A 16611-nucleotide genomic window follows, 5' to 3' on the forward strand; every position below is an offset into this window, starting at 1 on the left:
CTTTTAACTTTTCCCCGTTCAGTATGATGTTGGCTGTGGATTTGTCATATATGGCTTTTATAATTTTGAGGTATATTCCTTCTATGCCTTGTTTGTTGAAGGTTTTTATCCAGAAAGGGTGCTGGATTGTATCGAATACTTTTTCTGCATCTGTTGAGATGATCATATGGTCTTTGTTTTTGCTTCTGTTTGTGTCTTGAGTCACATTTGTTGATTTGCATATGTTGACCTATCCTTACATCCCTGGGATGAAACCCACTTGATCATAGTGAATAATGTTTTTAATGTACTGTTGAATTTGGTTTGCTGATACCTCATTGAGGAATTTTGCATCAGTGTTCATAAAGGATACTGATCTGTAGTTTTCTTTTTTTGTTATGTCCTCCAAAACTATGAAACAAATTCTACTAATACAAAGAAGTTGGATTCAGAAAGATTTGGTCAATGCTTGTCTCTGCCTCTGCCCATGTAGCTGTGAATGCTAATCATATCCATATTTCAGCTTTCTCCTACATTATTGTAGGTTTATGACTATCTTACAGACAAATCTTATAAAAAATAAGAGATTTCTAATAAAACAATGAAATATTAAAAAAGTGTATTATACTTTTATATTATCCTTAGTATCCAGGAAACTGGATAGGAATAAAGATGAAGTGATTTTATAAAATCTTTATTATATTATGGTAATAAACTACTGGCCACAAGTTTTAAAACAGAAACCCTTTTATACAAGTCTTATATATAAGATTGCTGAGAAGTCCAAGTTTACTCTTGTCTGTCACAAGGGCCATTTCAGTGCAAAATTTTGAGACATATTGGCTTAAGGGGTTATAATTGTTATTTTAAATTTTCTTATTATTTTTAATTGCATAAATGCATCCTGAGTGTCAGATTCAATGTGATCCTAAAGAGTATAATGATTCTTAATGTATTTTAAGTATTCAAGAGTTCAAGTACTGTTTTTAGCCCTGGACTCGGTTATTCTTGGTTCTAAATGTCAGTGCAGAGCTTATATATCTCTTATGAGCCACTAGTTATAGCAAATGGAGGGGAGAGAAAAAAGAGGGAAAGGTAATACTTTAAATATTTAAAGATATTTTAAATATTTTAGGAAGAACAAGAATGGCAGAAGAAAAGAGAAAGTAAAGGAAGATATTCATTTGATGGTGTGATTAAAATGTATTAATAGCTACCTCAGTTGACACTAGTGCTTTTCCTTCCTTGTTTCTTTCCATCCTTTTTTTTCTCTTTCTCTCTCTCTCTCTCTCTCTCTACACACACACACACATATTACTACATATATAGTTATCTCTTGGTATTCATAAGGGATTGGTTCCAGGATCTCCTCTGTATACCAAAATCCATGAATGCTCAAGTCCTTGATATAAAATGGCATAGTATTTGCATATAACGTATGCATATCCTCCCATATACTTTAAATCATCTTTAGATTACTTATAATACCAATACAATCTAAGTTCTATGTAAATAGTTGTTACACTGTATTCTTTAGGGAATAATGATAAAAAGTCTGTACATGTTCAGTACAGACACAATTTTTTTTTCAAATATTTTCAATCCTCAGTTGTTGAATCCACTGATGCAAAACCCACAGATATGGAGGGCCAACTGTATATGTAAACTCCTTGCTATAATGTATACTGCTGTTATTCTACCTTGTTCAGTTTCTTTTTCTTTCTTTCTTTCTTTCTCTGTTCCTTCTTTCTTCCTTTCTTCCTTTTCTTTCCTTTCTTTCTTTTTCTTTGTTTTGAGGTAAGTTTTGCCTTGTTGCCCAAGCTGGAGTGCAGTGGTATGATCATAGCTCATTGCAGCCTCAAACTCTTAGGTTCAAGTGATCCTGCTGCCTCAGCTTCCCGAGTAGCTGGGCCTACAGGCACATGCCACCATACCCAGCTAACTTAAAAAATTGTTTTGTAGAGACAGGATTTCACTGTATTGCCTGGGCTAGTCAGACTCCTGGCCTCAAAGTGATCCTTTCACCTTGGCCTTCCAAAGTGCTGGGATTAAGACATGAACCAACATGCCTGGCCCAGTTGATTTCTTAATTCATTTATTTTCAGTCTTTTTTATATCTAATAAATTCCATAAAAGCTATAAATGTTCCTTTAAGTACCACTTTGGCTACATGCCATAGTTTTTTTTTTTTTATATGTAGTGTTTTCATTAGTCTTTTCTAAATTATCTGTGACCCTAATTTTTGTTCTTTTTTACCCAAGTTTAAAAGAGATGCTTTTAAATTTCCAAGTAAATGGATATTATTAGGGCAGGGAGCAATGGGAGGGCTTAGCCTTTGTTGATGATTTCTAGTTTTGTTGCATCCGGTAATAGAGCCTTGATATTTTCTTTGTGGCTAAAGATACGGTCAAGTGTTTTTAATGCTCTGATGTATATTGTGTAGTCTCTGTTGTTTGAAAGGTTTGCTTCTATTGTGTATTCTTTGTTATTATAATAACAAAGAATACACAATAGATTAAATATATTTGTATTTAATCATGATTGTTAATTGCATTGTTAAAACTCTTAGTACTGTTATGATTTTCTTTTTGTCTATTTGGGCAACTGGATCTGGAGAGAAATATATTAAATTTTCCTGCTGTGACTCTAAGTTTGTTTATTTCTGTCTTTGTATCAGTTTTTGCTGAACATTTTCAATTAAATCTTATTTTATAAATTTTATGTGCTTATATATTGCTCTCGTACTTGATTGACAGATTATCTGCCTGTAGAATTCTAATTCAAAATTTTCTTTTATTCTTGACCTAAATCATTTTAGTATCTTCTGTCACTCCATATTGTAGATAAAATCCAATGTCAAACTGACTTTTTTCCTTGGAAAGTACTTTTTTGTTGATGTTTGACAGTATTTAGGACTTTTTCTTTATCCCTGAAATTCAAAAATTACTCTCAACCTTGACACTCACCATAGAATTTTTCCAAATAAGTTTTGCTTTAGAAAAATGTATCTAGTAATTTATGTAGGGGAATTTGGGTGCTGATGCTAGAATCAACTTTTTTGAAGCAGATGACTGATATAACTGTTCCTTGTTAAAATTACATGGCTATTATTTATTTATTTTGACCCAGTCCTTCCAACTGCCTCATCTGTTGAGTTTTTTTGTTTTTGTTTTATTTTGCTTATTGTTTTTAGATTACTCTATGAAAATTTGGTTTTGGGGGGGAAGTTTTCTCTTTCATAGATGTAGGATGGATTGCTTAGTTCTTCAGGTATTCCAGTTCTCATCTGCTCTTGTACTGTTCTGATCTGCTGGTAGCGCTCTTTCAGGCATTCTAATACCTTAATGGATTTATTTTTATATTTGTTCTTTTGTTTTATTGTCATAAATACATACATGTGTTCAGTTAGTCATTTGAACTGGAATTCAAAGTTTTTATTGGGCTCACTAGTGACATCCGACAGTATTTCCCAGAAGTAAATCCAAATAAAAATTATAATTTTGATGAAATTCTCAAAAGATAAATTTGTATTGGTCCATTTAAAACAATGTGCATTTTTAAAAGACAATTTATGAAATAGAGAAGAAATAAATTCCTTTGTATTTATTATGCTAATGCCAGAATCACAACAGAATCCTGAAAAATTAATGTTGGAAATCTTTGAAAAAGACCCTTTAATGAACTGAATGTTACAAATTAAGAAGTGGTGGGTTTGAGGTATGTGTGTATGATATGATACATCGCACATACATTTAAAGACTTTTCAAGTGTGAGTAAATCATCTAGGAATGCATTCATCTAAGAGTACCACTTGGCACTTGAAGTTATTATTGGGATCCTGATTTTAGTCTTTTCTCTCTTTTCGAGAGTTACTTCTCTCTTATCTCTCAATGCCTTTTTGGTAGTGGGAAATAAAAAGAGCTGTTCCTTTGGACAGGTTAGGTATCTATTTAGTCTTAATAAAAAGCTAATTATGCAGCAAAGTATTTTTGAGGGTTTTCTATGTCCAAATATAGCCAATCAGTTGTATTTATTCTTATTAACTAGAGTGTCAAAATTAAGGAATAGGACTATTGATATTCTGGATTTCACTTTGGGGTTCTTTTTCTTTAAAAAAAAAATAAAATAAAATTTTTATTCTTGTTTTAGATGTTCTTAATAGTTGCTCCTCTTTCTGTCCTCTACAACTGGAAGGATGAATTGGACACCTGGGGATATTTCAGAGTCACTGTTTTACATGGAAACAAAAAAGACAATGAACTGATTCGTGTAAAGCAGAGGAAATGTGAAATTGCTCTAACAACTTATGAAACGCTGCGCTTATGTCTGGATGAGCTTAACAGGTAATGGGAATAATGGGGGTGATTGCATTAATATTCTGCTTACGTCAATTATATTTATCCCTTTATATTGTGATTTTTTACAAAGCTCTAAATATTCTTTAGCTTCATTTAATTTTATTTCAGAATTATTGAAATATATATAACATTCTCTGAGAAGAAAAAAATCTGCATCAGGTTTTCTACAGTTTCTTATTCTATTTCTTAAACCCAACACAGGATACCTCTCCAACAATGCCTGTTAAAGAGTGGTAAGACTTGTCCTAAATCTCATGTACAATCTTTGATGCATATGGTGCCTCTGAAAAAAAAAGACACTAATTTTCATAAATGATTTTAATTATGGGAATCTGTTATGAATGCAGAGTGGCAAAAAAATACATACACACACGTGTACATACACACACACACACACACACACACACACGCACACATATGTTGGGAACCACTGTAGCCTAAAGTATAAGAGAGAAGTAGCTGGAGAAAACACAAGTGAGATAAGCAGGGAGCAGATTATAAAGAATATTGAGAGATCAAAGATGGCGGAGTGGTGGTGACGGCCTGAATCTGCGCTCCCGGGGAGGAAGGCATCGATCCGGACCTGCCACAACGCTAGAGGACCGCTCCCACACAGGAACAGCGGTGTGAATCCACGGAGAATCAGCGTGGGACAAACAGAGCGAGTGAGATCTGAGGTGAACGAAAATTGGGAACGCGGGACAGACACTAGCCAGCGGAGCACGGGTCGGATACACCCGCCCCCAGCCGGGGTGGGTGCAGCCTCTCGGGAAAGCGGCTAGCCCTCCGCTCCCAATTGAACAGAGCCCTGACCCAGGCCAGCGCAGAATCACTGAGGGATACGTGGCGCATTGGAGACAGGAGGCTTTTTTTGAGAAATTACCTTAGAACCTGGGGGATCTCAGCTGAGACAGCGCTTGGCGAGGAGGGACGGATCTGCCCCAGGGCAGAAAAACACAAAAGACTCCCGGACAGCAAATAGCGTCGTACCCCGTGCTGCCTTTTTCGGCAGTTCTCCAGCCGGTCACCCCCGGTGCGTGTCCTTGCTGGCCAGCCCCTGGGCAGTGGCGGTCTCTGCCTGCCGGGGAGCCGGTCCCCTCCAGCCCCGGAGCTCGGCAGGCGCCATCTTGAAAGCGAAGGCAAAACCGCTCGGGAGCCAAAAAGTGCCCAGTGGCTCTTTCTGCCCGTGCTGCCTTTTTCGGCGGTTCTCCAGCCGGTGACCCCCCCGGTGCGCGTCCTTGCTCGCCAGCCCCTGGGCAGTGGTGGTCTCCGCTTGCCGGGGAGCTGGCCCCCTCCGGCCCCGGAGCTCGGCAGGCGCCATCTTGAAAGCGAAGGCAAAACCGCTCGGGAGCCAAAAAGTGCCCAGCGGCTCTTTCTGCCCGTGCTGCCTTTTTCGGCGGTTCTCCAGCCGGTGACCCCCTGGTGCGCGTTCTTGCTCGCCAGCCCCCGGGCAGTGGTGGTCTCTGCCTGCCGAGGAGCCGGTCTCCTCCAGTCCCGGAGCTCTGCAGGCGCCATCTTGAAAGCGAGGGCGAAACCGCTCGGGAGCCATAAAGTGCCGAGCGGCTCTCTCTGCCCGGCGCCCTCCGCTGGTCTCTGAACCAACGCCAGGAGTACGGGATATGCCGGGGCCGCGCTCGGGGTGAAGGGGCAGAGCTGCGCTAAGGCAAAAAAAAAAAAAAAAAACCACAAACAAGAAGAATAGGCTCGCCGAACTGTATATTTTATTCTTGGTAAATTTCTTCTGGGTTTTGTTTGTTTGTGTTTGTGTTTGTTTTTGTTTTTTTTGGGTTTTTTCTTTTTTTTCTTTCCTTTTCTTTTCTTTTTCTTTTTTTTTCCGGCGGCGGACAGCCTCGGCGGGCACCTTTGCCCTCTGGGCCTCTGGCTGCCGCGCCTTTTTGAGCGGGGAGTTTGGATCCCCACCACCCTCGGAGCTGTGCGGGCGCGCAAACGCCATCTTGAAATCCACTGCGAAACCGCCTGGGACCCAGCCGGGCGGGCGTGAAGGGGCGGAGCTGTGCTAAGGCGTAAAAACAAAAACATCTAATGGCCGCTCCGGACCCAGCCGAGCGGAAGTGAAGGGGCGGAGCTGTGCTAAGGCCTAAAACAAACAAACAAACAAAAAAACATTGAGTCGCTGAATTATATACTTCAGATTTGTGTATCTTTCTGCCTTGCGGTGTGGTGAAGTGCTATGTAGTTTGTTTTTGTTCATTTTTGTTGGCGTTTTTGGTGTTTTTTGGTTTGCCTTTTGCATTTCTTTTCTTTTTTTTTTTTTTTTTCTTTTTTTTTCTCTTTCTCTTTCTTTCTTTTTCTTCTTTTTTTTTCTTTTCTCTTTCGTTTTCTCCTCTTTCTTTTCTTTCTTTCCTTTTCTTTTTTCTTTTTTTTTTTTTTCTCTTCTCTTTCTCCTCTCTTTTCGCCTTCTAACTGGGGACCCACGGTGAGCTTCGGAACGGGCCAGGTCCCTGGCTCTGGTACATACCGGATCCTGAGTAGTCACCCCCAGGGCCGGAGATCTGCGGGCACGCAATTGCGACTCTAGGGCCCACAGCCAAGTCACTGCGGAGCAATAGGGTACCAAGAGGCTCCCTGGACGGCCCTCTCCCCTGGTCCACGGACCTTATATAGGATCCCTGCCCAAGTGTAAACACTGAATACTTCTCCAGAAGCGAGAGTGTGGAACCTGATCCCTGGGGACATTGGGCCAAGACAGACTTTTGCCCGTGGGAGCTACAGCAACTGGGGCGCTGAGCAAGCAAAGTCACCGTCCTCTCCCCATAGCTAGTATCTTGCCGGCAGATAGAGTCAGAAACCTCCCCTATAGAGGAAGAACCAAAGGGAAACAAACAAACAAACAAACAAAGAGAATTTCGGTCTACTATTAATGTGGACCCTGCCTGCCTTCTGAAAGACCACAACACAGTGTCCTAACTCACGAAAGCGGTCCTGGATCACTCCAATCCTCTAGGATTGGACCCATCGGAAGCAGTCCCCCAACAGAAACAGAAAAATCTCTGAACAATACACAGCAGTCTCCCCCTCTTGCCAAAAGAAGCAACATACCTAGACTGTTTCACAGCCTAAGAATAGAGCACAAAGAGTCCTGTTAACCAGACTAAACCTATAAGTAAAGATCCAACGACAAATCTAGATGGGAAGGGCCCAGCGAAAAAACACGGAGAGCAAAAAGAATCAAATGGAAAGCTCATCCCCAAAGAGAAATACCAGCTCCCAACCATTTGACACAAACCAGACTCAAAACACCAACATGTCACAGGAAGAATTCCAATTATGGATTATAAACAAGCTGAATAATATACAAGAATCAATGGATAAACAACACAAGGAAAACACAAAAAAAATACAGGATTTGGAGGAAAAATTCACTAAAGAAATTGAAATATTGAAGAAAAACCAAACTGAACTCCTAGAAGTGAAGAATTCACTCAGAGAGCTACAAAACACTGTGGAAAGTCTCAAGAGCAGGGTAGATCAAACAGAGGAAAGAATCTCAGAAATTGAAGATAACTCCTTCCAACTAAATAAGTCAGTCACAGAGATAGATCGAAAAAGTAAGAGAAATGATCTGAGTCTTCAAGAAATGTGGGATTATGTGAAGAAACCTAACTTGAGAGTTATTGGCATTCCTGAGGGTGAAGAAGATAACAAGCAAGGGTTGGACAAGCTATTTGAAGACATAATCGAGGAAAATTTTCCAGGCCTTGCCAATACTCTAGACATACAGATTAAAGAAGCTCAAAGGACCCCTGGGAGATTCATAGCAAATAGGAAAACACCACGCCACGTAGTCATCAGGCTGACCAAAATATCCACTAAAGAGTCCCTTCTTGGAGCTGTAAGGAGAAAGAAACAAGTAACTTACAAAGGAAAACCCATCAGAATTACGCCAGATTTCTCAGCTGAAACCTTACAAGCAAGAAGAGGTTGGGGCCCCATTTTCACGCTTCTGAAACAGAATAATGCCCAGCCTAGAATCTTGTACCCAGCTAAGCTAAGTTTTCTATACGAAGGAGAAATCAAGACATTCTCAGATAAACAAAGGTTGAGGGAATTCACCAAGACAAGACCAGCCCTCCAAGAAGTACTCAAAAGAGAATTATACACGGATCAGCACAAGAAAGATCCACGAATGTAAAACTACTCAAGAGCTAAAGATCAAATTCCAGATACCACAATGGCCCAGGAGAGAAAACATCACAATGAAGTTCTACCCAACAAGCTGAACAAAAAACTGTCTCACCTATCAGTTTTCTCAATAAATGTGAATGGCTTGAACTCCCCACTCAAGAGACATAGACTGGCCCAATGGATAAAAAAATACAATCCAAGTATCTGCTGTCTTCAAGAAACTCACCTAACCTGCAAAGATGCATTTAGACTGAAAATAAAAGGATGGAAATCGATATTTCAAGCAAATGGTAACCAAAAGAAAGCTGGTGTGGCAATCTTAATTTCCAATAACTTAGCTTTCAAACCAACAAAAATAATAAAAGACAAAGATGGCTACTACATACTGATTAAAGGCACAATTCATCAAGAAGCCATGACTATACTCAATATATATGCACCCAACCTAGGTGCACCTAGATTCATAAAGCAAACCCTACTAGATCTGAACCAAATGATAGATAACAATACTGTAATAGCTGGAGACTTTAACACCCCACTGACAGTACAGGACAGATCCTCTAAACAGAAAATAAACAAAGACATAATGGACCTCAATAGAATGCTAGAACAAATGGGCATGGCTGACATCTATAGGACATTCTACCCAAAGTCCACAGAATATACATTCTTCTCATCAGCTCACGGGACATTCTCTAAGATTGACCATGTCCTAGGACATAAATCATGTCTTCAAAAATTCAAAAAAATAGAAATTATACCATGCATCTTCTCAGATCACAGCGGAATAAAAGTAACAATGATCACAAACAGAAACCCTCACTCTTACTCAAAGTCATGGAAGCTGAATAACCTTCTCCTGAATAATTATTCTATAAAAGAAGAAATCAAGATGGAAATGAAAAATTTCTTTGAATTAAATGACAATGGAGATACAACTTATCAAAATCTATGGGATGCAGCTAAAGCAGTCCTGAGAGGAAAATTCATATCCATAAATGCCTATATCAAAAAGACAGAAAACATGCAAATAGACAACCTAACGAATAGACTCAAAGAGCTGGAGAAAGAAGAACAGAACGATCCCAAACCCAGCAGAAGGCGAGAAATTACTAAGATCAAATCAGAACTAAATGAAAAGGACAACAAAGAAACTATAAGGGAAATTAATAAAACAAAAAGTTGGTTCTTTGAAAAGATAAACAAAATAGACACACCTCTGGCTAGCCTAACCAAGAGCACAAAAGTAAAATCTCTAATAACCTCCATTAGGAACATGAAAGGAGAAATCACAACCGATGCTACAGAGATACAAGATATCATCTATGAATTCTACAAAAATCTTTATGCACACAAACTGGAGAACATGGAGGAAATGGACAAATTTTTAGAAACACATAGTCTTCCCAGGCTCAACCAGGAAGAAATAGAGTACCTGAACAGACCAATATCAAGAACTGAAATCGAAACAGCAATAAAAAACCTTCCCAAAAAGAAAAGCCCTGGTCCAGATGGGTTCACACCTGAATTTTACCATACATACAAAGAAGAACTGGTGCCCATCCTACATAAACTATTCTCCAATATTGAGAAGGATGGAGTTCTCCCTAACACGTTCTACCAAGCCAATATAACATTAATACCAAAACCTGGAAAGGACGCAACAAAAATAGAGAACTACAGACCAATTTCCCTCATGAATATAGATGCAAAAATTTTCAATAAAATACTAGCAAATCGAATCCAAGTACTTATCAAAAAAGTAATCCACCACGACCAAGTGGGCTTCATCCCCGAGATGCAGGGGTGGTTCAACATACGTAAATCTATAAATGTAATTCACCACATAAATAGAAGCAAAAACAAAAACCATATGATACTCTCATTAGATGCAGAAAAAGCATTTGACAAAATTCAACACCCTTTTATGATAAAAACGCTTAACAAAATAGGCATTGATGGAACCTACCTAAAAATGATACAAGCCATATATGACAAACCCACAGCCAACATCATAGTGAATGGGGAAAAACTGAAAGCACTCCCACTTAGAACTGGAACCAGACAGGGCTGCCCATTGTCTCCATTACTTTTCAACATAGTATTGGAAGTCCTTGCGAGAGCTATCAGGCAAGAGAGCAGAATCAAGGGAGTCCAAATAGGGAAGGAAGAGATCAAACTCTCACTTTTTGCTGATGATATGATGTTATATCTGGAAAACCCCCAGGATTCAACCAAGAGACTCCTGGAATTGATTAACGAATACAGCAAAGTCTCAGGCTACAAAATTAATATCCACAAATCAGAGGCATTTATATATGCCAATAACAGTCAATCGGAAAACCAAATTAAAGACTCAATACCCTTCAAAATAGCAACAAAGAAAATAAAATATCTAGGTATATATCTAACTAAAGAGGTAAGGGACCTCTATAAGGAAAACTATGAAACACTGAGAAAAGAAATAGCAGAACTTGCAAATAGATGGAAAAATATACCATGCTCGTGGATCGGAAGAATCAACATTGTTAAAATGTCTATACTACCCAAAGTGATCTACAAATTCAATGCAATCCCTATTAAATTACCAACATCATTCTTTACAGACATAGAGAAAATAATTATACACTTTGTATGGAATCAAAGAAGACCCCGTATAGCAAAAGCAATTTTAAGCAACAAAAACAAAATGGGAGGTATTAATTTGCCAGACCTCAAACTATACTACAAGGCCGTGGTTCTTAAAACAGCCTGGTATTGGCACAAGTGCAGGGACACAGACCAGTGGAACACAACAGAAAATCCAAATATAGAACCATCCTCATATAGTCACCTAATTTTCGACAAAGCGGGAAAGAATATACTCTGGGGACAAGAATCCCTATTCAACAAATGGTGCTGGGAGAATTGGTTAGCCACTTGTAGAAGACTGAAACAGGACCCACAGCTTTCACCTCTCACAAAAATCAAATCACGGTGGATAACAGACTTAAACCTTAGGCGTGATACAATCAGAATTCTAGAAGAAAATGTAGGAAAGACTCTTACAGACATTGGCCTAGGCAAAGAATTTATGAAGAAGACCCCCAAGGCAATCACAGCAGCAACAAAAATAAATGAATGGGACATGATTAAATTAAAAAGCTTCTGCACAGCCAAAGAAACAGTCCAGAGAATAAACAGACCACCTACAGAATGGGAAAAAATTTTTGCATACTACACATCAGATAAAGGACTGATAACAAGAATCTATTTAGAACTCAGGAAAATCAGCAAGAAAAAATCAAGCAACCCTATCAAAAAGTGGGCAAAGGACATGAATAGAAATTTTTCAAAAGAAGATATAAAAATGGCTAACAAACATATGAAAAAGTGTTCAACATCTCTAATCATCAGGGAAATGCAAATCAAAACCACAATGAGATATCACTTAACCCCAGTGAGAATGGCCTTTATCAAAAAAACCCAAAACAACACATGTTGGCGTGGGTGTGGAGAGACAGGAACACTAATACACTGCTGGTGGGACTGCAAACTAGTGCAACCTCTGTGGAAAGCATTATGGAGGTATCTTAAACAGATTCAAGTAGACCTGCCATTTGACCCAGCAATCCCATTACTGGGCATATACCCAAAGGAAAAAAGGTCATTCTGTAACAAAGGCACGTGTACCCAAATGTTTATAGCAGCACAATTCACAATAGCAAAGATGTGGAAACAACCCAAATGCCCATCAATACATGATTGGATTAGTAACCTGTGGTATATGTATACCATGGAATACTACTCAGCTATAAGGAATGATGAAGATACAACATCTCTATGGTTCTCCTGGAGAGAGTTGGAACCCATTATATTAAGTGAAGTATCCCAAGAATGGAAAAACAAGCATCACATGTACTCACCAGAAAATTGGTTTCCCTGATCATCACCTAAATACAAATCTGGAAACGACACCAATTGGACATCAGACTGAGGTGGGGGGTGGGGGAAGGGATGGGGTATGCCTACACAATGAGTGCATTGCGCACCGTTTGGGGAGTGGTAACACTTGAAGGTGCTGACTCGGGAAAGGGGGGGTGGGGAAAAAATATGAAACTATTGTTTTTAACTTAAAAAAAAAAAAAAAAAATAAAAGAATTGCCTCTAAAAAAAAAAAAAAAAAAAAAAAAAGAATATTGAAAGCTACTTAGAGAATTTTGATCTTTAGAGCAATAGAGTGCCCTTGAAGTGTTTTTAGCAGATTACTGATGTGATATAAATGAGCATATTTGCACTTTATATAAATACCCTGGTTGCTATATGTGCAGACAGAGGACAGCCAGGTTGAATAGATAAAGATTAATTAACAGGCTTGTTACAAGCTGAATTATGCCCCCCACAACTTCCCGAATTAATATGTTTAGGTCCCAATATGTTAGTGTATAGTTGAATCTTGCTTTTTTATCCATTAAGATAATCTTTGTCTTTTATTTGGGGTATTTAATCCGTTCACATTGAATATAATTATTGGTAAAGTTGGATTTAGAACCACTGTTTTTGTCTGGTCTGGGATTTGATTTTATATTTTAAACTTACAAGCTAATAGGTTGGCCTGTTACTGTTTCATGGGTCCTGGCAGAAGACAGACTAATCTGAGGCATGAAGAGGTTAAGTAATTTGTTCAAGCCTATACAGCTAAGTCAGTGGTGGACATTAGGTTTGAACCTTGACCATCTAACCCCAGACCTGGGGTTTTTAACTAATGTTATACCACCCTAAAAGATGTTCTGCAGCAGATGTAATAAATTCATTTATCATAGTATCAATCATATTTTAATTATTTTTTTACCTATTGCTTTAGAATGTGAGCTCTTTTATATAGGAGATTTTTATCTTTAATTTCTGTATTTCAGTGCCTGTTATACTTTTAGCACATAATGATTGCTGAATGAATGTTTAAATGATTACTTTTTTCTGTGATTTTTATAAATATTAAATAGGAATTCTAAAGTGGGATTATGTAACTATAAATCACACATTTATAAGGTTAGAGGAATCCAAATGTTACAATTTTTGTTGTATTTATTTATTTTGTTGTATTTATTAATTTAAATTGCTTTATTTTGACAAATATTTAAAATAATTTATATCTTATCTGAGCAAATATTAAGTTATTTTTGAGAATAGTGCTCTATACATTTAGTATAGATAATTGTAGAAAAACACACTATATAATGTGAATGAACTATCTCTCTTTTTGTTATCCCTATTATGCTTTTTACTTCATTTTAAATTTTGTCAAGGTTATATACGCATGATTTAAAGAACCAAATATGATATAAGGTGCTTAGTGAAAAACTGCAGTTCACTCCTGCCCCCTATTACCTTTGCCTTCAGCTCTTACTGATCTTAGTCTTTACCTCCATATCTCTGAAGACCATGTTTATGATACAACTTTTAAATTTTTCTTTAGTTTTCAGCATAATCTGTTGATTTCTTCTTAAGGAAAATGAGTATTTTGCCTTTCTCTTGCTCCCTTTAGCACGACCTGCTCTGTCTGTTTTGTGGAGTGGGGAGACTGGTGTCTAGGAGATCCAACTCCTTCTTAAACTGTTGAACATTTACATGACTCCAGTTTCCAGAGGCATCTGGTGCCACAAATTCCTAACTTTTTAAGAGCTAAATAATATCAATCAGATTTCTCCTTGGCTTTTTCCAACACAGGCAGAGGATATTGCTTTCTCTACTTTTGTAAGTCATCTTGTCCATGTTCTTTTCAGCTTCTAGAATTTTCTGGTTATTTCCCCCTCTCCCTTTCTCTTTGTTCTTGAGGGCTTCGGCCTTTTTCAACTTTATATTAAGAAAATTATGAAACCTATAGAAAAGTTGAAATAATGTTACATGAAGATATGTATACTCACCACTTGGAGTCAACAGTTGTATTTATATATATTCAGATGTTGGCAAAATGTAAGAGTGTGTATGTGTGTGTGTGTGTGTCCGTGCACGTATGTGTGTGTCTTTGTCTATGTACAGTGGTGGTATTGAATCATTTCAGTAAGGTTGCATATAACATGACAACTTTTTCCCTAAATATTTTAGCATGGATTTCCTAAATATTTTATCATGGATTTCTTTCTTGTACCATGTTATCATTGTCACACATAAGAAAATTAATAGCAATTAAAATTTCTTTAATTATTCTCAAAATATCTTTAATAGCTAATATTTTAAAAGCAGGATTCAATAAAGGTTCAGATGATGAATTTGGTTGTTAAGTCTGTTTAGTTTTTTCTAATTTAGATCATTCCCTCAACTTTTATTCTTTTATTATGTGACTTTTTGAGGGGACCAGGCCAGTTGTCTTAATAATATGTTTCACATATTAGAAACATATTTTGAGTAAACTGATTTTGGCCTAAAGGGTTAATTAGATTCAGGTTAAATATTTTTGGCAAGAATGTTTCATAAATGATCCTGTGGACTTCATATTGCATCACTTCAGGAAGTATTGATGCCAGGTTGTTCCACTATTAATGAAGCCAGGTTTGTCCCACAGGTTAAGGAGGTGACCATCAGATCTCTCCAGTGGAAAGATTTGTTTGTCCCTTTACAATGAGTAAATAATCTGTGAAGTCATACTTTGCCACCATTTAAGTATTCTGATCCCTCAATCCTTTTACTTAGTCGTATTAGCATACACAAATTATTCCTGCCTGAATCAGTTATTTTATTGGGTTTTGCAAAATAATATTTTTCTAATTTTATCATTTCCTTTACACTTATTAATGGTATTTTCCTACAAAGCTTTCCTTTGTTACTTAGGAGTTAACTACAATTTTGACTTAAAAAAAGGCAAGGTGGATGCTTGATTCTTTTGCTTTAATTACTAATTTTTGGAGTAAGAAGTTAGCAAAATGGCATAATGGTCATCTACAATGGTGGCAAAGTTTCTTACCCCCCCCCCCCCGTTTTTTTTTTAAGTGTAAGACTGTGGATTCATGGATTATTAAGGTATAATTGACATAAAATGTACCCATGCAAATATAGAGTGATTTTTAGTAAATTTGTAAAATTGTGTGATTATCACTACAATCCAGTTTTAGAACATTTCTATCAGCTCAAAAAGTTACTTGTTTGTAGTCAATCCCTGATCCTACCTCCAGCCCCAGGTAACCACTGACCTGCTTTCTGTCTCTATGGATTTGCCTTTACTGGAAATTTCTTGTAAATGGAACCATTCACTACAAAGTGTTTGGTGTCTGGCTTCTTTCACTTAATGTATTGTTTTTGAGGTTCATCTATATTGTAACATATTTCAGTAGTTTGTTCCTTTTTATTAACAACACTATTGTATACCTTATTTTGTTTGTCCATTCACCAGTTGATGGACATTTGGATTGTCTTTAGTTTTTGGCTGTATGAATAATGCTGCTGTGAACATTCACATACCAGTCTTTGTACCTAAGTTTTCATTTCTATTGTATAGATACCCAGGAATGGAATGGCTGAGTCTTGTGGGTGAAAGTACATGTTTAACTTTTTAAGAAACTGCCAAACTATCTTAGAATAGTAGCTATATGTTCCCAAAAGCAGTGTATGAGAATTCTGGTTTCTCCACATCTTTGCCAAGACTTGATATTGATAATTTTTTTATTATAGCCATTCTAATGGGTCTGTAGTGGTATCTTATGATTTTAATTTGCATTTCTGTGATAAAAATGATGTCAAGAATCTTTTCATGTGCTTCTTTGTCATTTGTATATCTTCAGATAAATATGTGGTGAAATGTCTATTAGAATCTTTTGCTCATCTTTTAATCGGGTTGTTTTAAGTCGTGTTGAGTTGCAATAGTTCTTTATATATTTTGTATACATGTCTTTTATCAGATGATTTGCAAATATTTTCACTCAGTTTGTAGCATGTCTTTATTTTCTTAGTGATATCTTTGGAAGACCAAAAGTTTTTAACTTTGGTGAAGTCCAACTTACCAAATTTTTTAAAATTGACCATACTTTTGGTGTCATATCTGAGAAATGTGTGCCTAATCCAGAGTCACAAAGGTTTTTTCGTCCTGTGTTTTATAAGTTTTATAATTTTAGCTCATATTTAGGTCCCTGATGTATTTTGAGTTAATTTTTAAGTA

At 37.3% G+C, this 16611-nt stretch overlaps 1 protein-coding gene across 2 annotated transcripts in view; it reads left to right on the forward strand.

Moving 5' to 3' along the window:
• Window positions 1–16611, forward strand: part of ERCC6L2 (ERCC excision repair 6 like 2) — a 130999-nt gene that overhangs the window by 22813 nt on the left and 91575 nt on the right. For both annotated transcript variants that reach the window (XM_069474054.1, XM_069474055.1), the window contains exon 4: window positions 4129–4322. In XM_069474054.1, coding sequence (XP_069330155.1) covers window positions 4129–4322 — 194 coding nt within the window. The remainder of the gene's footprint in view (window positions 1–4128; window positions 4323–16611) is intronic.

Source organism: Eulemur rufifrons, chromosome 7 (genome assembly GCF_041146395.1).
Source record: "Eulemur rufifrons isolate Redbay chromosome 7, OSU_ERuf_1, whole genome shotgun sequence".
NCBI lineage: Eukaryota > Metazoa > Chordata > Mammalia > Primates > Lemuridae > Eulemur > Eulemur rufifrons.